Source organism: Apus apus, chromosome 10 (assembly GCF_020740795.1).
Source record: "Apus apus isolate bApuApu2 chromosome 10, bApuApu2.pri.cur, whole genome shotgun sequence".
Classification (NCBI taxonomy): Eukaryota; Metazoa; Chordata; class Aves; order Apodiformes; family Apodidae; genus Apus; species Apus apus.
In genome coordinates this window covers 11,686,526-11,707,368 of record NC_067291.1, presented here as the reverse complement: position 1 = coordinate 11,707,368, position 20,843 = coordinate 11,686,526, and the positions used below count along the sequence as shown (strand labels likewise).

The window sequence follows — 20,843 nt, the reverse complement described above, 5'->3', positions numbered from 1 at the left end:
GCCATACAACATGACACCTGCTGTCCTTCCAAGTGGAAGAAGACGCATCTGGGATGCCCTTCCGCCTGGATGGTCAGAACTGCCCCTTCCTTGACTGCCGCGGGAACGTAAAGCTCCACAGAAAGCTGCTTTACAGAGACAGGCAGAGACAAAGCTTGCCAGTTTCTCTGTGTCTCAGAGAGACACGTTCCCCGTTTTGCAGGGAATGTAGAGCTCTGCAGAGCAGAACACCCAGGAGGGGGTGCAGCTTCCTCTGCTTCTGCACGAGCCCTCCCAGGGAGCTCCTCCGCCTGTCTGGAATATGCCACATTATCCCACAGACAGGCACGGGGATGCTTTGTGCTTCTGGGAGCCACTGTTGTTCTCGGAGGGAGCTCCGCATCCTCCTCGCAGGGCTAGAGCTCTGCAGCTCCAGTCCAACCCACCCAGCCACTGCCTGTCTCCCAGGGTGCTTAATAGCATAGCAGCTGGGAGGAAGGTGTTGCAGTTAAGTACTGCCAAGCCCAGCCTGTAAGAATCAGTTGGAAATGCTACCTGAGAAGTCAGTAATTGATCAGCACCACTGAGAGCAAAATATTCGTGCTGCATATACATTCCAGCCTGTAAACTACTGTGAAAGGAGGCAGATTTGCTTGCAGATTGGTAGTCCCTAGCAACACCATTTGATAAAGCCCTGCTCTGGTTTGAGAGGTCCAGGCTGAATTTTCTGTTCAGTGTTCCTGACCCTAGAAGCCTGGCATTTGTTTACCAAAAGAAAAAAAAAAAAAAAAAAAAAGCACAGTTACATCTTTAAAGCTCTGCTGCTCGGTTGGCAAAAAAATGCTGGGAAGTGCAGCTCTGCTGAGGTTGTGCAAAAAGAAAGCAATTGTTATTCATTAGGCAGATGACAGCAACGGGAGCAAAGGGGATAAAACTGGAAATCTGAAACCACCTGCTTTAATTTTAGCCGTAATTGAAGCGTCTGCCCATGATGTTGCTGATGCACATATCAAATTTGCACGCCATGCACTGCTCACTGCTTTGTGACAGCAGCTCCAGCCCACTGCCTGCTCTGCTTCAGGAGGGGATGAATCTCTTGTTTGATTGCAGATCTAACGGGCACTTTAGAATCTATTTGTTTCCTTCTAGGAGCAAAATGCAATCACAGTCTGGCTCTCTGATAGACAGATGCTTTAGTCATTAGTGAGGTTTCTGTGACTACAACACTGTGTCCTAGTATGGGTGCACTTATCTCTTTTGTTCCTGGTTCGAAGCAGTGATGCTTTTCTCGCTCTTGTGCTCACGGGCTCGCTCTTTCCCTCCCTCTCTCTCTGTCTTTGATCTTGCTGATATGGGGAATAATATCAGATCCAAATATTCAGCATATGTAACCAAAACATAAGATGGGAATAAATTGTGACTGAGTGCAGCAGCAGGGCACTGCAGTATGGCTGCTTGTACTGCTGGCTTTCTGTTACTGCAAAACACCAGCAATTGTGAAGGAGTGATAGGGTTATTCTGCAGCTAAATAAGCACTTTGGGGCTCAGCATTCACAGAGGGATGAGGTGGTTTTGCTGGGAATGGGTGGACTGTGCCAAGCTCTCCTCTTCTGATGTGTAATGCAGGGATTTGTGTTAAACAGGTAAAAAGGAATGAGATCTTTCCTCATGGCAGGGAGGGTCTCATCCTTCAATAAATTCCCTGGAGCTTTTGCCACTGAGTTAAATGGCTGTAAGATAGCACTGTCACTTCATATTCAACCTCATTACAATACTAGTGACATAAGCCTGAGAGCTGGGGAGCTCACAGAGAAATCACTGAAGGCAGGAAAAGTCTTGACCTCAGCTGCACAGTGAAATGTTAGAGTGGGAGCATTAACAGTCTGTCCTTGAGCTGTTTAGTGCAGATTTATACTGCGTGTGTTTGTATGTGTATGCCAACTTTCAAAAGCTATGAAAAGCTTTTTTATGGTTTTCTGTGATGATACATAGTCAGAGGGGATACTTGGATGAATAAAGCAATGTGCCACAAAATGGGGAGCAGGTGAGCTGTGTGACAGATGTGTGTGCTGTCCTTTGTCAATCTGATGCTGCTCCTTAGCTAACAGTATAAACTGCTGGGAATACGACATGAGGCTCAAAGCCACTTGGGATGTTGCTCAGGAAAAAATCCTCACTGCTTTGGAGCATAGCATGTTGTGTGATCTAAGATCTCCATTCCCTTCTGTTGCCTACTAAGCATGTCTTCATTCCTCTGCTTCACTGATCATTTACAGCTGTTCGCTTTAGTTCATGAGAAATTCCTAAAGGGCTGAGGCAGTAACTGGACTGTGTTGCTCTGTAGTGCAGCCCAGAGCTGGTGCTGTGTTTCAAGCAGCCAAATGAGATTCACACTCAAGTCCCAGCAGACATTGTTCATCTCAGTTGTGAGAGTCCGCATTTTTCTGGGGTCTGGTCTCTCTCTGGACGTCTTCCTTGTCGTAACACAGAGGATGATGGCTGTGGCATCCAGACAGTTAGGTGTGTAACCCCTGTACTTGGGGAAACTGCCAGCATGGCCTTTTTGTTCTGACACGTAGATAATTCCATCTTTAAGCAAACAAAACATGTTGCAGAGTGGGTCATGCTGTCTCCCTGACTTGCTCTCGGTTTGTAAAGTGAGTTGTGCTGGTTTTCCCCTGCAGTCCGTTTCTCACTTTTATAGTCTAATACCAATATTTAAAACATAAATTAGTGAGCAAGTACCCACATTGTGGGCACTTACTTAAAACCAAATAGTTTATGTCAGAATATAATGAGTTCTAAAAATATATCTGTGGCAGTTTTTCCTCTGTGTATTCCTGGTGATGAAGAGGAGACTGAACAACCTGTCATGTTGTTTCAGTTCCCTCTTGCATACAGCTGAGCTGAAAGCAAATGCACACTTCTGTCTTCCACCAGTGTGTATCTTCCTTCTATGTGCATTCAAATAACAGATTCTCCTTTTATTTATCAATTCATTTGCTTTTTTAAGTAAAAGAAGTTGTGTAATTGCTGTGTCCACAAGGCCTGTGACAACTCTGTCCATCATGGATTGTCTCCTGCAGACATGGTGACATACAGCCCAGCATGCCAGAGCCCCACTATCCACACCCCTGGGCCATACCACAGAAAACAGACTGGAATGGTTTGGAATGGTTTGGATGTGCTCTTATACCCCTGATTTTGGCATAGATTCAGCAAATGCTCCACTGAGACATAAACCTTAGGCATCCATTCCTTTAACAGAAAGGAGTCCTGTGATGTTGCAGCTCCACATCTGGCTCTGGTTTCTCTGTCCCCAATGGGTGTCCTTTGCAGAAAGACCAAAAAGACTTAAATTCTTATAAAAACTCATACTCCTTTGAGAGCTACGTAGCCAGCAGATGCTTTACAGTGAAAGAGAACATCCTTTGAAAACAATCTGGTGTTTATTAATCAACAAGAATTCAGTGTTTGGGGTCCTTCAGCAGGAAAAGAGAAGGAAAGCACATGTGAGCCTGGCCTCCTGAGTGAAAACATGCAGGTTCCATCCCTGTGCTCTGCTGAGAAGCAGATTTTGTATAACATTGGTTTGTCAGCACTTTGCTCTCAGTTCCAGTGACATTTGGCAGGATTCAATATGCCTATGTTGTGATTGAGTTGCCTGAGACCCAGGCAGGAAGCCATTCACCTGCTCTCTGGTGTTACCCTTCAGATACCTAGATTCATTAGGCTCCCTCTTCTTAGCTGGAGAGTTCTCTGGACACTTAATGTTAGATGCCCGCATATGCTCAGAAGTGACGTTTCTGGGAAGGCAGGCACTTCTGTCTTTTTTAAAGTTGTGCTGTGTTTCTCATTTGTGTGAGTAGGCACCTGGACTCTTGTTATTTCTCTTGAAAAGGACTGAAAAAATAGATATGGACAAGTCTAAACCACGGGCCTAACCTTCTGCTTCACAGCCAATGCTCACATTTGGACATTGGAAGATGAGGTCTAGGCACCGCTCACCCTGAAGAGTTTATCCTATCCCATTTATATCTCAGGAGAGCCCCCTCACTGTCCCTCCCTTAGCTGCTCTGCAGCTGTATCTTGAGAAATATGAGGCCAGGAATACAATATGAAAGAAGAGATGGAATGCAGAGGGGAGCAGGGGCCAAAACCAGTTACTAGGGGAAGGAGAGTCCCAGGCCCTCCTGCCTAGCATGCGTTATGCATTTTACACTGGGTACCACCAACACCACCAGGAAGCACTGATGAGAGATTGTCCAGTTTTCCAGCTGCAGAGTCTCAGAGGTGCCATCTGTTCCCCATTTGTTACAGAAGTTATTTAGGTGGCTGTGAGACAGACAGGATTACCCTCTGGGCTTCGGTGCCTTTGATGAGGCAGCATCTGAAGTTAACACTTAAATTAAACAGAGTATTTTATTGCCTTTCTGTGTTATAATGCCCATGAAATCATTAAAACTCTTAGTCTGCTCCTTGGTCTTGGCTCCTTGTAGTGTTTCTGTCCCGTGCTGACATTGGGTGACTTGCCTGCCTGAAAAATCAGCAGCCCTCTGCCATTCCCCACCACAGCACAGAGGCACCCCCCAGGGTTGTGGGATACCTGCGCTAGCACTTCCGTGGCTTGGTAGAGGTTCTTGAATGAGGGACACCACATTCAGGAATAATATTTTTTCTATTTCTGTCTCACAGATTGATGAACTCCCTGAAGGAGCCGTGAAGCCTCCGGCAAATAAATACCCCATCTTCTTTTTCGGGACTCACGAAACGTAAGTGGGTGATTGTGATCTTTTCCTTTGAAAATGTCTTCTTCCACTGCTGCTAACGTAAGCTCCACTGATTTTATTGGAACAAGTCCTGATTGAAGGCATTGGGAGCCTAGAGATGGGTCCTATGAGCCCAACTCATGGAACTGAAACCTGAAAGTAGAGCTATGAGTGGTCTAAGCATAAACAATAACCAGTCCCTGGTTTGTGCTGTAAAGAAAAGTGTTGGCATACATTCATGAAAGGTTCATCAGAACTCAGATACAGGCACAACAATTTTTTACTTGCATGTACATGATAGCAGAGATCAGGCTGTTTTATTCAGACATGTTGGGGTTCATGTCCTGGATGAAAACTCACTTGATAGTTTGTAAAATGAAAGGAAGCAGCCCCCAGTGTCTCACACAGTCCTCCCAGAGCTTTAAAATATATGCATTCCTTTGATAGTGGTTCTGGAGATATTGTAGGATGGAGCTCACAGAAGTGATAAAACAACTGAGCTGGCTGAGCTCATAGGGAAAAAAAAGAATCAGAACAGAAGGAGTAAGTTAGGTCTCCTAGTAATTGCTACAAATGCTGAGTTTCAAATTATAATGTATTTTTAGTTACATCTGAGATAGTTTTTTAAAAAAAAGCAGTTTCCATGTTCCATGACAATTTTACATTTTAAGACTTTTTCTTCCCCATTTGTAGGGGACACATTTTTCTATAATTCCTTAGAAAAGAAAAAAAAAATTAAATTCTGATGACTTTTTAAATTTGGTTTCAGAGGTTTGAAGTTTTATTAGAAATTTATTGTTTATTTTTGAATTTTAACATTACTCCGTAACATAATAAGCCACGTAGCTCATGCATCACATTTTATTTAAAAAATCTTTAAAGGCAGTGACTGCTTAATAAAGATCAAAATAGCCTCTCTTTAGTTAAAATATTTCTTTATATTCCTGTAATGAAACAACCTGATATTTTAATTTATTGTGATCTACTATTACTGTCACAAAGTAACCTAAAAAGAATAAAGATCAAATAAACTTATGTTCCTTTAAAGTCAGAAACAAAAATGTAATTTTCTTTTAAAATAGAAATATTTATCTTGAGAAATGTTTTGGGGTTTTTTTAGGGGGAGGAACAAAACACAAAACCAAAACCAAAACAAACCCACTACCAACAAACCAAAACCCAAAAACCTCTGACCACTTTTATTCTGAAATGAATGAATCCCAAACTGCTAGTTTCTTTTGGTTGGGATTTTGTTATCCCATGGTATGACAGTAACATCTGAAATAGGAAAATAGTTTTAGCTACTACCTTAATAATTTTAAAACTGTAACTATTAACAACCAACTGTAGATTGCAGCTCCTCAGAGCAGTGGAAACTCTGACACTCTCACGGTGACACTGAATAGATTTGTAACAAAGAGGTAGGCAATTTTCCAGTGTTTACTATACATAAAAGGCTGTAGAAACATTTCCGTACATTACTGGCGAGCTGCATTAAGGTAGCTCATGGTAAGTTTCCTTTGCTATTTGAGTTAGGTATTCATAGGTATTTCTGGCAACAAGGAGATACCTCCTAGTTCAACAAAAGCATAGATAAAATAATTTATTCAGATCCCTTACTCTATTGTAGCCTTTAATATTAACAAGACAGCTGTTAGTTTGGAAACCATTCTTTGGCTTTCAGGTAGAAATGCATTCTTGGCATTGTAATTGTATAATTGAGATATTTCTCAATGAGACAACTGAGCATGGATTCCATTCTGTCTCCCGTGTAGTTAAAAGGTTTCTTTCCCCAGAGACTTGTCATCTGATGCCTTTAGCCACTAGTTGGCTCTGTACTGGCAAACTTCTTGGCCAGTGGGATGATTTAAGTGAATTAAACTTTGCACACTCATAGACTGGAAAGAATCAGTGCATGGATTTGGCATTAATATGAAATAATGGTTACAGCAGGGAAGAAATATGATCCTGTGATTAAGGTATTAGACTGAAGGGAGTTGGGCTTTCCTCTGTACTCTGCCATCAGTTTGTGTTTGACCTTGGGCAAACCTCTGTGCCTCGGAAGCCCGGCTGCAAAAATGGGCAACTTCCCAACCTTGAGGTGCTGTTAGGAGAATAAATGTGTTTTAAGTGGTGGAGCTCCAGGATCCTGTGGTAATGGAGACCATAGAGTTAATGTTAATTGCAAAGATCATCAGTAAAGAAGGACAGTGATTGTAGTGAAGGACACTGCCACTTGCTTAGCTCCAGTCATTGGTGACACAGAATCTTCCATGTGGGAATGAAGTGGGGTTTTTTGCCTTCAATGTTTTTAATTTCACTTACGATTAGCAATCCCAGTACCATGATACAGAGCACAGTAAACACACTGGATACAAATGTCCAATGAAGAGGAAATTACACTTTCTTCAGTTTTATATAAGAAGTCAGAATTTTACTGTAAAGTATGTAGAAAAAGCAAGACACATCACCTCTCTTCCCTTTTTAAAATTCTTTTTCCCTGCATTGTACTGCCTGTGCCTGAAAATAGTTGGCCCAGTGCATAGCTGACTTAATGCAGCAGCAGAGCACAAAATCCCTCCTTTGCTGTGCTGTCTAAAAAACAATTTGGCCACAAGCACACTGTGTGTCTCATTGTTTCCTTGTATTACTCATCTGCCTATATTCACCCATTGTTTCTTGTCTTATATGAAATTATAAGATTTTTGGGAATGAGAACATTGTTATTGTGTTTTCACAGAATCTAACACATGGGGGGCTTATTCCAAGAAAAAAGCTCCCAGGCTTACTGGCACTATAGTTAATAATAAATGTCACTGCTTTTCTCCAGAAGTGCAAGGGATGAGCTTTGACTCATGGGTTCTAGACACTCCTTACATACTTTAACTTTTCATGTGGTATTTTTAGGCCTTTCTGGGTTTGTAACACATAGGGTTGGAAGTTTGCTCCCTTGCTATCGCAATCACATCACATAACCTCTTTCATAAACTGTTCAAGTGCCAGTTCCCAGCAGTAGGTAATATATTAAGTGAGACTCATTTTTGTTTTTTCTAGAGAGGCTCAGTATGATTTTGCAACATCAAACATCAGGATGGTGAGCCACTCCATTAAATGAGACTCACAGCGGTAATTCAAAGCCAGTGTGTTAAATAGATACATAGGTAGATAGGTAGGTAGACAGACAAACAAATGAAACTGAAAAAGAAATTAAGGAATGAGCAGAAGAATAGGGACAATCTTTGACTGTTAATGTGGAGGGTTTTTTGAAATGTTACCTTTGTTAAAATGCAGTGCGTTCCTGGGGCCCAAAGACCTTTTCCCATATAAAGAATATAAAGATAAGTTTGGGAAGTCAAACAAGCGAAAAGGATTTAATGAAGGCCTGTGGGAAATAGAAAACAACCCTGGAGTAAAGTTTACTGGATATCAGGTAAATTACTTTCATTTCTATTTCTCCTTATCGTTCTTGTTTGAAGACTTGTCAGTGTAAACATTGTATGAGTGATGGTGATGTTCCTGATTTTGGTGGAGCTAGAAGCTTTCACAGTTTTTGTAACTGTGTCATGTAAAGACAACTGTGCTCTTGCACTCTGTGACAAACTCAGCTTTAATCATGCTGCAGAGCCCTTTGCTTTCTGTGATATTCTGGGCTGGTGAAGTGGAAAATTCTGCAGCAGATTCAGTTGAATTAAAAAGGGAAGGTTTTACTTACTGCAATAGAAACATGACTAATGTCTGTTTCTGTTGTTTGTTTTTATCTCAGGTTCAGTGTATTTTACACAGACCTTAAGGTCACTACACTTTTGGTTTTTACATTGGTAGTGTTCAACACATAGGACACCACTGCCAAAGTTGTGAGGGCTGAGAAAGTGGAGGTTTATGCTGCTGTTCCAAGATAGTAGCTGCTGTACAACAGCTCTCCCTGTTGGATGTCCAGACAGAAAAATCAGTGAATCCAGAGGGGGACAAGGGTAGTTGGTGGGCTGTATAAAAACAAAGAACTTTTCTTATAAAACAAATGTGGTCCTTTGAAGGCAGAAATCGCCTCCAAAAGGCAAACACACCTATTACATTATTAGCACAAAACCCTACAAACCAGAGATATGGACCACCTGCAGACAAGCTGCTGCCCCTCTCGGTTCCTGTTTCATATTTTCAGCCCTACAGATGTTTTGCATACACTTGGGGATTAAAAAAAAATCTAGTGAATAGTCTGTGGGAGATGAACTGTCAAAGAGCTCTCAGCCTTCTGGTCAGTGTTTGGTTTTTCCTAACACAGAGATCATGCCCTTTTAGGGGGTTGGGGGGTGGGGTGTAACAGCCATCCTCTCTCCTGAGTCTTTCCTTTTGCAGCCAAATTCTGAAAGTTTCCATGTTTTTTCCCAAAGTAGAACATGCCACTGAGCAACACTTGATTCTCCAGCAAACATATTTTTGTTCTCAGATCTTCCGTTTCTGTGTAAACCCTTCAGAACAGGCTATCCCAAAATCTGCATCTGATAACTGTTTCCAAGTGGTGACTGGGAAAATTGCCTTTGCAGCCCTTTTTCTTGGTAATTGCAAGAATAACCTGAGCTCTTCCTGATAATAACAATCAAATTGTAAGCTGCCTGTTACCAGCATTTCTGTCTTCAATACAGAATAAAATTATGTAATAGATTTTAGTGATATTTTTGTTGTTGATTTTATTATTGTTATTCTTACTTTAAAGGCAATCCAGCAGCAGAGCTCATCAGAAACTGAAGGAGAAGGAGGAAATACAGCAGATGCCAGCAGTGAGGAGGAAGGTGATCGGGTAGAAGAAGATGGAAAAGGAAAAAGAAAGAATGAAAAAGCAGGCTCAAAACGGAAAAAATCCTACACTTCAAAGGTTATCTTCTGAGTTTTTCCATTATTCCCTATGTGCATTTATAATTAGAATACTGCCCACCTCGTGGCAATCTGTTCTTCCTTTTTCAGCATTTTTATTCCAGTACCATAACAATGGTGTTCAAGCAGGCAAAGGGAAGTGCTCTTGCTTTTGTAGTCAGACTTGGTGAAACAGCAGCTGAAATACTCTGCCCAGTTCCAGTGCCCACACTTTGAGAAGGAGGTGAAAGTATGGGTTGGGAAGGAGTTCAGGAGGACTGGAAAGAAAATCCATGCAAAGATGGATTGATAGGTTTGATAATCTTAAATAGATATTTCCCTCTGAAGAGGAAAAAAAAAAAAAAAAAAAAGCCTTAGGAGTTGCCTGCTGGGAGACATGAGTTCAGGTTTGGTTCTTATCTGGGAGAGGTCAGGCTTCCCTCTCCTGTCCCCAGAGTGTGTGCCCCAGGAGCTGTGATCAGTGTGCTCAGCTGCTCCTTCTGTAACCCAGTGTAAAATGTACAGGAGACAGACTGGGAGGAAGGAAGAACTAATGAATTAAGCAGGGAGCAGGGCACTCCATTTCTAGATAAAAGACCTGAATTGTAGTACCTGCCTGACCTGTTAATATCTAACAGTGTAAATGAGGAAGCTAAGGGCAGTGTGTCTAAGACTGCCTCATAATGGCTGGTGGATGTAATCACCTGGGTGAAAGGGAGCAACCTGGGGTTCAGATATGCTTCTCACCTGTCACCTGGGTGAAAGGGAGCAACACTGCAGTCACTTCCTCCAGTTCTGTGTGTGCTTCCAGGTCTGTGCTTTGCTTAAATTGTGGGTGAACTGTGGCAGAGTCAAGTTCATTCACATTCATGTTGTTCTTCTCATAAAGAAGTAAGCACACAATCTGATCCGGGCTCAGCTTGGGAGACAGCAGAAGTTTTTGTGGTTTATCCACTGAACAAAATGCTATAAGTAATTTCACCCCCTTTGTGTGTCTTACATTAGAAATTCAGGTCTGGTCTACCATCTTCTTTCCAGAAGACTCTGGGCAAACAGAGGATTAGGAAAATGGTGGCTTAATGCCACAATTTATCCTTTTGTACTGTAGAATTGCATAACATAAAGGGAGCAGAGACGATGTATTGGTTCCACATGGCTTTAATGTTAATATATTAAAGCTGACAGCACTAAAAAAAGTATGGAAAGCAGCTCTGCTAATGTTATTCTCATTTTACATCTCTGTGTTTAATCGAAACTTTTGTCAAGCTGGCACCATCAGTTTCATTAACTAGCAAAACCTACAGGTGACCCAACACTAATACTCATCTCCTATTACTGTGTCTGTCTTACAGTCAATTGTGCTGCCAACCTGTGCTGAACACAGAATTTCTCCTTTTGCTTCACTGATGGCAGTAACTCCAACTACTTCACCCAAAAAGTGCTTTTCACCCCACATATCCCTCCCCAATATTAGAGGGAGCTGCATGACCAGACAGCATTCCACACACATTGCAAAAGTGTTTTTCTTGACTGAAGCTCAGTTTTTACTTTTTTAACTTTGTTTCTGATCATTTTAGAAATCCTCCAAGCAGTCACGGAAATCTCCTGGAGATGAAGATGATAAGGACTGCAAAGAGGAAGAAAATAAGAGCAGCTCTGATGCTGGGGACGCAGGCAATGACACAAGAAACACTTCTTCAGATTTGCAGAAAACCAGTGAAGGGGTAATTTTCTGTTAATATAATTTACTTCCCATGCAGTTTGCTACTGGGGGGCTTTGGATCTAGGGGTGAAGGGCATTGCAGTGACCTGTGCATGTCACGTGCAGTTTTGTTGTGTTGTGTTTCAATGCTCAAAAGTTGTCTAGATCAGAAACATGGGACTGGTCTCTGCAGTGGTACAAATTTTGCTCTAGAGAAACAGCTGAATGAGAAAAGTTACTATAAGCAGTATTTTTGTTCCAACACTTGCATGCATGTCAGCTGAGAGGAACTACTGAAAACTGTGAGCTGGAATGATGCAAAACTGATGTGAGAGCAGAATCAGACTGTTGACGTAATGCGTTCTGGCTCACTAAACAGTGGGAGCCTGCTTATCTTTTCACAGTAGTTTAAAATCTGTGCAGTCCCACTGACTTCTTTGTAGTTCATGCGGGTTCATGTGCACTTTACAGACTCTGCATACTGCAGATTTTAGGGCACATTTTTGCTTGGGATATGACCTTCCAAGGAGGAGATACACAGTCTGCTCCAGACCAGGTTCATATGATCCCCTTGTTTGTTTGTCAGTTGTGTGTTCACATCAATATTGTTTTGTTGTGACCACAACAGAAAGGAAGGCTGCTGAGCAGAGGAATTGGCATGGGAACTGGTTAATCATCAGCCACCTGTAGCAACCACTACTATTTCTGAGCCTCTGGAGCAGCAGAAGCCTCCCTGCTCCAGCACTTACAGCTCCAACTCAGAACCAGTTCTTTTGCAGTTGGTCCCTGTGCCAGGGCTCTGCCACGTGGCCAGCAGCCAGGCTGGGCTGCTGCAGGAGCTGCTGAGTGACATAAAGCCCCAGCTGTGAGAGGAGCCCAGCCAGCACAGGCACCCATCTGACATTGCTGCCAAGGTGCCTCAGCACCCTGCTGTGTGCTCAGCCTCAACCCTTTCTCACAAAACACAACCTCTGGGGAGCTGCTGTTGTCTCCCACTTAAAGACTTCTCACAGAACTTCTTTTTCTCTTGTCTCTCTGGGGTATAGTGTATGTTTTGTGGCTCTTCAGCTTATAAAGACTTTGATACGTGGCTCGTGGGGTCAGGAACAAGCATCTGGCTTCAGCCAGAGACTGGCTCAAGGAGACTCATCTCCCCCAAACACCTACATAATTTGAGAGCCTGGGCTGATGAGTGTGGTGAGTGCATAGTGCATGTGTTGCCCACGTTCTGGCTAGTGAACCCTGGGACACTTCCATATCTTCAGAGAGGTATTTGTGTAAGAAAACTGGCCATTAAGTCCATCTGAGGTTGCAAGAGGTTCAGGAAGGCAGTGACAGGGGATATGTCTGTGAACTTCAGGCTTGCTCTCCGTGTAAGGACCAAATGCTTACTGAGTTAGGTCAGTTGCTGATTAAGTGGCTAAAAAGTCACATAGGATGTTGGCTTTGTAGCTGGTGACGTTCATAGGGCTCTTCCTTCTGTATGTGACATGCTCGTAACTGCTGGAAGGTAGAGTCCAGCATGCCAGAAATATTGTGACACTGCAGCTTTTCGAGGATTGCAGGTTCTCCAGCCCCTGTGCTGAAATGCCATCATCAGTCTCTGTGTCCTCTCTGCCAGCACCAACTCCACAGAAATACGCAGCCAACGTTGTCACAGCCAGGAGAGGGGTTGGCTCTGCTCTCACTTCTGCTACCCCAGCACTTGGGCATGAGCTCATGCTTCAATGACCAGGTCTAGGATACTTTTTACATTATAGGAAGGGTGGAGTTTTAGTAGCATGTACTAAAGAGATGGAGAGACGGTTTTACAGGCAGCTTAAGATGGAAGCAGTGATAAGTTTAGAGAAATTCACGTCCTGATGCAGATATTTCATCTTGGGCGTTTCTGCCGCAGCATCAGCATCTCACGTTAATCCTTTTTTCAGTTTTTGTCATGAGTGCAATTCTCTTGTAGGGCCAGGAGGGGACTCTCTGTCTCCTAGCATCCTCCGAGCCAGACCGGTGCCTTTTTAGAAGGGACACCTTCAGCAGACACACGGCACCTGGGGAAGGAATAATCAGATGGGTTGTTTTTCGGCTGGTGTCAATCAGGCAGCCAGGCAGGACGTTTCTAGACAGAGCTCTGGGGTACCGGGCCGGCCCGCAGCCGTTCTGCTGGAGGGCCTGGAGCTCCTCCGGCCCGTGCTCTGGGACCTCTATAGGAAGGAAGGTCGAAAAAGACCAGCGTGTGCCTGCAGAGTTGGGATATGGTCCTCTTGCTCACATGCATGAATTCAGAAGTATGTCCAGGCCTGCTAAAAGACACCGTCATAGAGGAGATTGCGGTGTCCTTAAAATCAGCTTGTCAGCATCGGACCAACAAACACGCAGTCTGAAGATGATGGGCTTCCTCCTGCTGCCGGGTGTGCAGCAGAGCAGCTGTGCCATCAGGTGGCTGAGCTCAGGGCCTGGAGCTGGCCAGGAGGTGGCGACAGGAGACCAACAAAGCAAGCCCGGGTGAGCCCGGCACGTCCAGCCCCGGCCCGCCCAGCCCCGGCCCGCGACGGCAGCTGCGGCTGCGCTGGGCTCCCCGGGAACCCCCCACGGGTGAGTCCTGGGGCTGCGCTGGGCTCCCCGGGAACCCCCCACGGGTGAGTCCTGGGGCTGCGCTGGGCTCCCCGGGAACCCCCCACCTGTGGGTCCTGGGGCTGCGCTGGGCTCCCCGGGAACCCCCCACCTGTGGGTCCTGGGGCTGCGCTGGGCACATGTCAGAAAAAAAAGAGTTTGTTTCAAAATGGATTGTAGAAGGGTTCCGTGAAGGCAAAGAGAGAAGAAAAACAAGAGTTCAGGAGCTGGTCTCAAGGATGAAGGGATGTTTCATCCCCCTGGTTTTGCCACCATGACCAGCTGCTTGGAAGCTGCCTCGGGGGGAGGCCGGGAAGGGCCCTGGAAGGCAGGTGGGCAGAAGGGCTGATCTCCCTGACCTGTAGTGCTCCCCACAGGTCCTGCAGAGCCTTTGGATCCTGTCCTCTGCATGTCTCTGATCATTCAAGAGCTGCCTAAAGGACACAAGTAGTAGGTTTTTCTCTTAAAAATACCAATGAGGTAGTGATTATGTTTTATAACGCCTGGACTGCAGGCTAGAGACACATCTCTCCTTTTCTGACCAGAGGGAACCTTACCCCAACATTATGGGGATCTTTCTGAAGAGTTAACAGCTGAGGCCATATGATTGCAGAAGCATCTTCATCTATATTTTTAAATGAAATTTCTAACCTCCAGGTGGTAGAGGAAAGCTTTAAGATGTGAAGTGATGGCTTCCTAAAGATTCAAAACCCAGACCAAATAAAAGTAATTCCAAAGCGATGATATTTTTTTCAGCCAATTTCATACTGTTCAAGGGTTCAACTTGTGATTTATTTTTTTTTTTAATCCCTGGGGTTGATAAAGCTGGTTTCTTTTCTATCCCTTAGTTTCTCAACTATTTTTGAGGATTACAGGCACTCTCAACAGAAGAGACATTAGCTTCACAGACTTAGCCATGCTTTGTAATTGTGTCCTGCCACTACCTGTTTCTGAAGCTCTTTCCTTCACTGCTGTTCTTTGGCTGATTCCTTCTCCAGAAAAATGCAAACCTGAACCTCAGTGTTTTATTATCTTAACACTAATTAACTAATAATATATTTGCTAAGACAGCCCATCCCAGAGTTTGCTCAAGTCAAGAGTCACTGACCCACCCCCATGACAGTCCTCTGCTGTTAATTACTAAACTTTCTCAAAATGCCACATCAATAGAATATTCCACTGGAAAGGTATTCATGGCTCTGTGCTGTTTACTTTGTATGGTACAAAATTAGCTCATAAATCAGTGAATTCATGGCAGCAGATTTACATTCCACATTTAAATCTCTCTAACTTATGTGTTTGGTTCTTGGCTGGCATAACTTTATATCTTTATAACTGAACACGTGAGTTGCTTTTTCCTTTTACTTTCTGGATACCCATATAATGTTTGAAAGCTGGTTCTAGGTCCTGCCCTACTATAGAGTACTTGAATGTCAATGTCAGCAATCAGGGTTTGTGGCAAGTTTTTCTTTTGGTATTCATTATTTTAGTTACAGTCTGGACATTGTGTTGGTAAATGAGGCATTTTCTTTGTGTACAGATGTAGGTGGTTGCCTTTTAGGAGGCAAATTACTTTTACTTTGAAAAACACTCTTTGAAAAAATATAGATTTCTTGGAAATTAATCTATTATTTTTTTCCTTCTGGTACAGCCTGAGTATAAAGTGGGGTCAAGGACTGATCTTTTTACTCACACTGACAATCAGTTACTACTAACATGGGAGTCAGTGGATCTATTTGTGGAGGCAACTGCTTGCCAGCATGAATAAGGGGATCAAAATCTGGTCCAAAATTACTGCCATCTGATACTATTGCAATTGGGAGAACATATTTTAAACAGCCTGTGTCCAGGGTGTATTTTTTGTTGTGATGTTCTTGTGAGGTAGCAACAATTCCAGTTACTGCAATGAAAGACAAGTGTTAGGGCCAAACTGCCCAGAGAAACATAGGTTCTTGTGTCCTTCTGATGTGGTTTTGAGATGTTTGGTTCCTTCACTCTTCCTTCCTTCTCAAGAATAACACTGGTTAGGATGCATAAGAGGTCTGGGGGTTTACCAACATTAAAATCACAACATTGAGGGCATTTTTCCAGAAAATGAAAACAGAGTATGTATTTTTGTCTGAATTTTTTTCAGCAATTTAAGATATGTGAAAATCTACCCCTTCACAAAAGGTAATATTTGCAAAAATGTGTTTAACTATTGCACAGTAAAGATTTCTGTGTAAAAATCCAATAATGGCATCATAATGCTTAGTGTGAAGAGGTGGGTTTGCTGCTGGCATCATATAGCTCAGGGTAACAGCACTGCTAAGTAAGGTAACAGGAGACAACTCAGGAGAAACCTTTATGTCTGAATGCAAGTTGAGATTAAAGCAGCCAGTAGAGATTAAATATTTTCTTTGCATCTCTGTGTACATTGAATCCTGTAGCCATTTTGACCTGAAAACAACATGGAATAACAATGATCATATACAGCAAGTAAATAATTATGCTTCTGCCCATCCAGCAAGAGCCTTTACAGCACAGAATGGCTGAATCAGTGCCAGACACTGTTGAGGAAGGAATTTCAGTGTCAGAAAAAACAAATCAATTTGTGGGTTTAGTTTTACTCCCTGCTCTCTGCGCTCTCTGTCTTTTTAATTTCACTGATGACTGAAATTTTTCACTCAGACCAGTCAGGTTCTGTGCCATCCCCTCGCTGTGCAGGAGCACTGGTCAGGGCACAGCTTGTACCAGATCTTAGAGTGCAGCTGAGAGACATGTCAAACAAAGATGATGCGTGTTGACCTGTTTCTGGAGAGACATGAAACCATGGAGACCATGGGAACCATGCAGATCTGCCGCGTCCTTGCTCAGCAGCTGCCCAGAGAGCCCAGCAGCACCTGCTGCCCGGAAGGAGCCGCAGTCCCTGCGCAGCCCTGGGGCTGCCTGCAAACAGGGAGAGGAAACCTCCTGACTTCTGGGGCTCCTGGGAGGCCAAATGTGTGCCATACTGGAAGATGGTACTGGAAACTCACTATTCTAGAGGATGATCTGCACACCTGGCTCTTTATTGTCTCTCCTGTGGCACTTTGTGGCCCAACAGACCTATCTGTGAGACGGTGAGGAGAGGAAATATCAGTGTTCCCAGTGCCCCACATGAGAATGCTGCCTGCCCCATCTTCTGGCCTTGGCCCAGAGGGGAATTGTTGTCAGTAATCAGAAAGGTTTCATGGTCCAGCAGGACAGCTTTTCTTCCTGGATCTGTGCAGGGTGTCAGTTGTCATTAAGAACTTCAGCAGAAGTCATGGCTTGATTGACTAATGATCTGTAGTTGTTTTAATGGGTGTCTGCACTTCCCTCTGAAGGGAAACAGCAGCAAACCTCTCCAAGGCACATCTCCAAGTATAATCTCCTTGACTCTTAAGCAGGAGAGGTCAATGGAAGTGTGGTGCTCTGGATAAGCAACACATTGTTACACCTTTTGGGGGAGGCAGGGCTCTGGCAGTTCCTGTAAGTCATCCTTACACACATGAGCATTTTATAACCCCGTATGTGTCATTAGTCCGGACACACCAGGACCTCCCACACAGAGACCACAGGTTTCCATTTCTTACTGTTTGCAGACCCCTTGTCACAGGAGAGAAGAACCACACTGAACGCACAGCACAGCAACCAGATTGGGATCCCAGACTGTGCAGGATGCACTAGTATGCTCTTAGCCTCCTGGATGGAGAAGCAGAGTCCACTCTAGCCATGGCATCACACACAGCAGATATGATGGACCAGAGTGGGAGAGAGCAAACTGCTGATGCAGAGATGTTAGTGTCTGCTTTTCATATCCTCCTCCGGATCCAGTGTAAAATGAAAATTCCATCATCCCCAGTGGATTTAACCTGTACCCAGACACTTATTCCTTGATGTTGATTTTTTTCTTGGATGATCCCACCAAATACAGTACTAATTCCTTTGTACTGCTTGTTGTGTTCCAGGGTGTGGGTGGACAAGCATTCATGCTCTGAATTCTTTAAAAAGGAGAAGGGACATCTTGCTCAGGGTCAGGTAGTCATGTAGGATTCCATGTCTTCCTGTTGTTGGACAAAATTGGTGTGTCCCTCTGCCCTTAAGTGAATTTTGCCATCTCTGTTTAATATGAAGAAACCAAGACTTGGAGACACTTGTCATGATCACGTGAGGACAGTCTCATCCCGTTCCCGCTAATGTCATGGAGGCAAGAGCTGACCTTGACTCAGTCACAGAGTGAGAGCTTCTTCCTTTTCCATCATTGCCTTACAGTGAACTTCAAACCAAAGTCTTTCCTTTTCAGAAGCAACCTTCAGATATGTTAGCTGAAAATTGTTTCTCTTTCTTCATTCTTGCTAAGTGTTCATTTGTTTGAAGAGAAGGGTGTTCCCATCACAGGGTGTTCAGGAATACTGCAGTGCCTGAGCTTTGCCATGAAGCACAACAGGGATTTAGTGTAATGGGAAGATGCATGTTTGGTTGTGCACAAAATATTCAAGATTCATTATTAAGTGATGGGGGAAAACAAAAAACAACCCATATACATGATTCAAGCTGCTTCTTTGAACAAAGCCCTAAATGTTTACTTTTAAACTGTGTTCTTTAATATTTTGTACTGGAATGTTTAGTTGATGTAACATAAGCAGTTTTCTCTAGGAAAAAAGTTCTGTTTGAAGAGACCAGGTGGTTACTTGTTCCTGTGACTCTGAAGCAGGCATTAATGATGTTGTTTGTTGCAGCATCCTTTTGCTTACATTAAATGTGATTTCTTTTCTTTCTCTCTTTCAGACTTAACCAACAAAATGACTGCTGAATATTAAGGGAAAACATGAGAAGGTTACATGTTTGGTTGTCTAATATTCTTGGATTTGATATGAGTCACCACATCTGCTCATTAGTATCATCAACAGCATCCCAGTTTGTATGCACATTATTCACATTCCTATCTGTTGTGTTTGCAGCAATGACATTGTACCCTTTTTTCTAAGGGTTACTTTTTGATTTTCATATTATTTGGTTGCATGAAGTTGCCCTTTACCAGTGGCTGAGGTTTATGAAGATATCACGTACTTGAACATGTATGAGATTCCTTTTCTAGATAGAAAAGGTGTAACTCCAGATTATATCATTCTAAATCAGCATTTTTTAAAAAAAACAAGTAAATCTTAGAAATTAGTCCCCTCCATACAAGACTACAACAATATCTTCCACCTCCAAACATAACTTTAAATTTCCCTCTATCCATACTTTGTTGATTTTGATCAGTTTACAACACAAAAGAAAAATTCTTCTTCAGTTGAGATCACCACCAAGTTCAATAATGTAATAAAATACCTTTCCTTATTAGAAGTACCTAGCTAGTTATACTCTTAATACTTCTCAAAATCATGATGTAATGTACACTATCTGACTTAGTTCCTATATGTGGAGTTAGTGAAAGTCTTTTTGTGTTTCTTTAGATTAATACAAGGATTTTTTCCAATGCCAACACAATTTGAAACCATTCATTTGGATGCTTTCCATTTTTAAGCTTACTGTGATATAGAACCCTATGGGAAACCAAAAGAAAACATCCATTTTAAATAATGAAAGGAAGGCTTAAAAAAGGATGCTGTCATTCTGGCTTTTTTTTCCTTTTGGAAATAGAACTAGACTAGTAAGTAAGCATTCCAAATCCATTATTCTGTGTACATTATTGTTGCTATTGTGATAATAGAGATTTTTATTTATTTTTATGCCAGCTTTTATTGTGAAAACATATTTAGTCTGGTTTTATCAATCCTTGTTATGCTTGTCCTTGGAACATCTTTTGCGTATTCAAGGTTTGTAGTTGACGAGTTTACTGTAAAAAACTAAGAAAAAAAAACCACAACAAAAAAACAAAAAAGAAAACAAAAAGGAAACAAAAAAATGTATTGTTTTTACAGAATAAATTTATTGGAATGTGTATTGGGAGTAAGGTTTGAGGTTGTAAGCAGCTAAGTTAGCATCATATTTGGCTTCATACGTGTAATAATGTGAGGTATTAATGTAAGTCAAGTATTAAAGCAAAACATTCTGTTAACATGAGTTGACCATAATAGATAAAAGTGCAGGTGAGATCTTTATTTTTTCTGTACTTTGCCTTTTCTGGATAACAGGAGGTTATTAAATTCACCTTGAATGTACTCAAAGTTTCTTTAAAAACATTAGCAGTAACATTGGAGGCTCAAATACCTGTTTGTGAGACAGCGGGTCCTGCTCCAGCCCAACAGCTCTCGGCTTGTTTTCCTGGGAGGACACACAGGGTTGGAGCTATCCCAACACCTAGTGTACCTGGAGGGATCCCATGCCAGGGAGGCTGGGAGCTGGAGGAAATTATGGCTAAGTTCCTTTTTGCCAAGAAGCACTGACCAAGATGCGTTGTGGCTGTTTTGGACCTGCCCCTTTGGCTGGAGGTATAAAACCAGGAGTTCTCTCTTCTGAGCACTGCTGGGAACAACACCCCAGTGTTCAGCAGGAGAGAGTTAAAGCATGAACCTCTTGCTGCTCTCCAAGCCCCCCCTGTCAGGGTGTGACATGCATGCGCATGAGCTGATGCTTTCTTGTGACTGATTAGGTTTATAAGACAAAATTCTCTAAATCAAAACACCCAAAAGTCAACATCCCAAAATAAAGTGTTTCCAGTTAAAAGGTATCAGCTGATTTCATCTGTGAGAAAGGCACTAAATATACTGCTATTGGTATAAATACACACAGAAGTCATAGAAATAGATGTAATTGCAAACAGAAACCACACAAACCAAGGTCACTGTATTTGCTGCTACTTGTTTATGACCCAACAGCATTAGTAAAAGCTGCTGCAGTGAAGAACACAGCCAGGATACCCTCCCCTCTGAAAATTCATGCTACAGAGTAAGGCCTGATTGCTCCAGGTAATGAGCCCTCTGTTGCCC

General features: G+C 42.8%; 1 protein-coding gene across 1 annotated transcript in view; it reads left to right on the top strand.

The window, feature by feature from the left end:
• HDGFL3 (HDGF like 3) overlaps positions 1-20,075 on the top strand; it is a 38,205-nt gene extending 18,130 nt beyond the window's left edge. The window contains exons 2-6 of the mRNA XM_051628108.1: positions 4,675-4,751; positions 8,040-8,178; positions 9,460-9,618; positions 11,174-11,320; positions 18,697-20,075. Of these exons, the coding sequence (XP_051484068.1) occupies positions 4,675-4,751; positions 8,040-8,178; positions 9,460-9,618; positions 11,174-11,320; positions 18,697-18,702 (528 nt within the window). The 3' untranslated portion in view covers positions 18,703-20,075. The remainder of the gene's footprint in view (positions 1-4,674; positions 4,752-8,039; positions 8,179-9,459; positions 9,619-11,173; positions 11,321-18,696) is intronic.
• Positions 20,076-20,843: the final 768 nt, after the last annotated feature.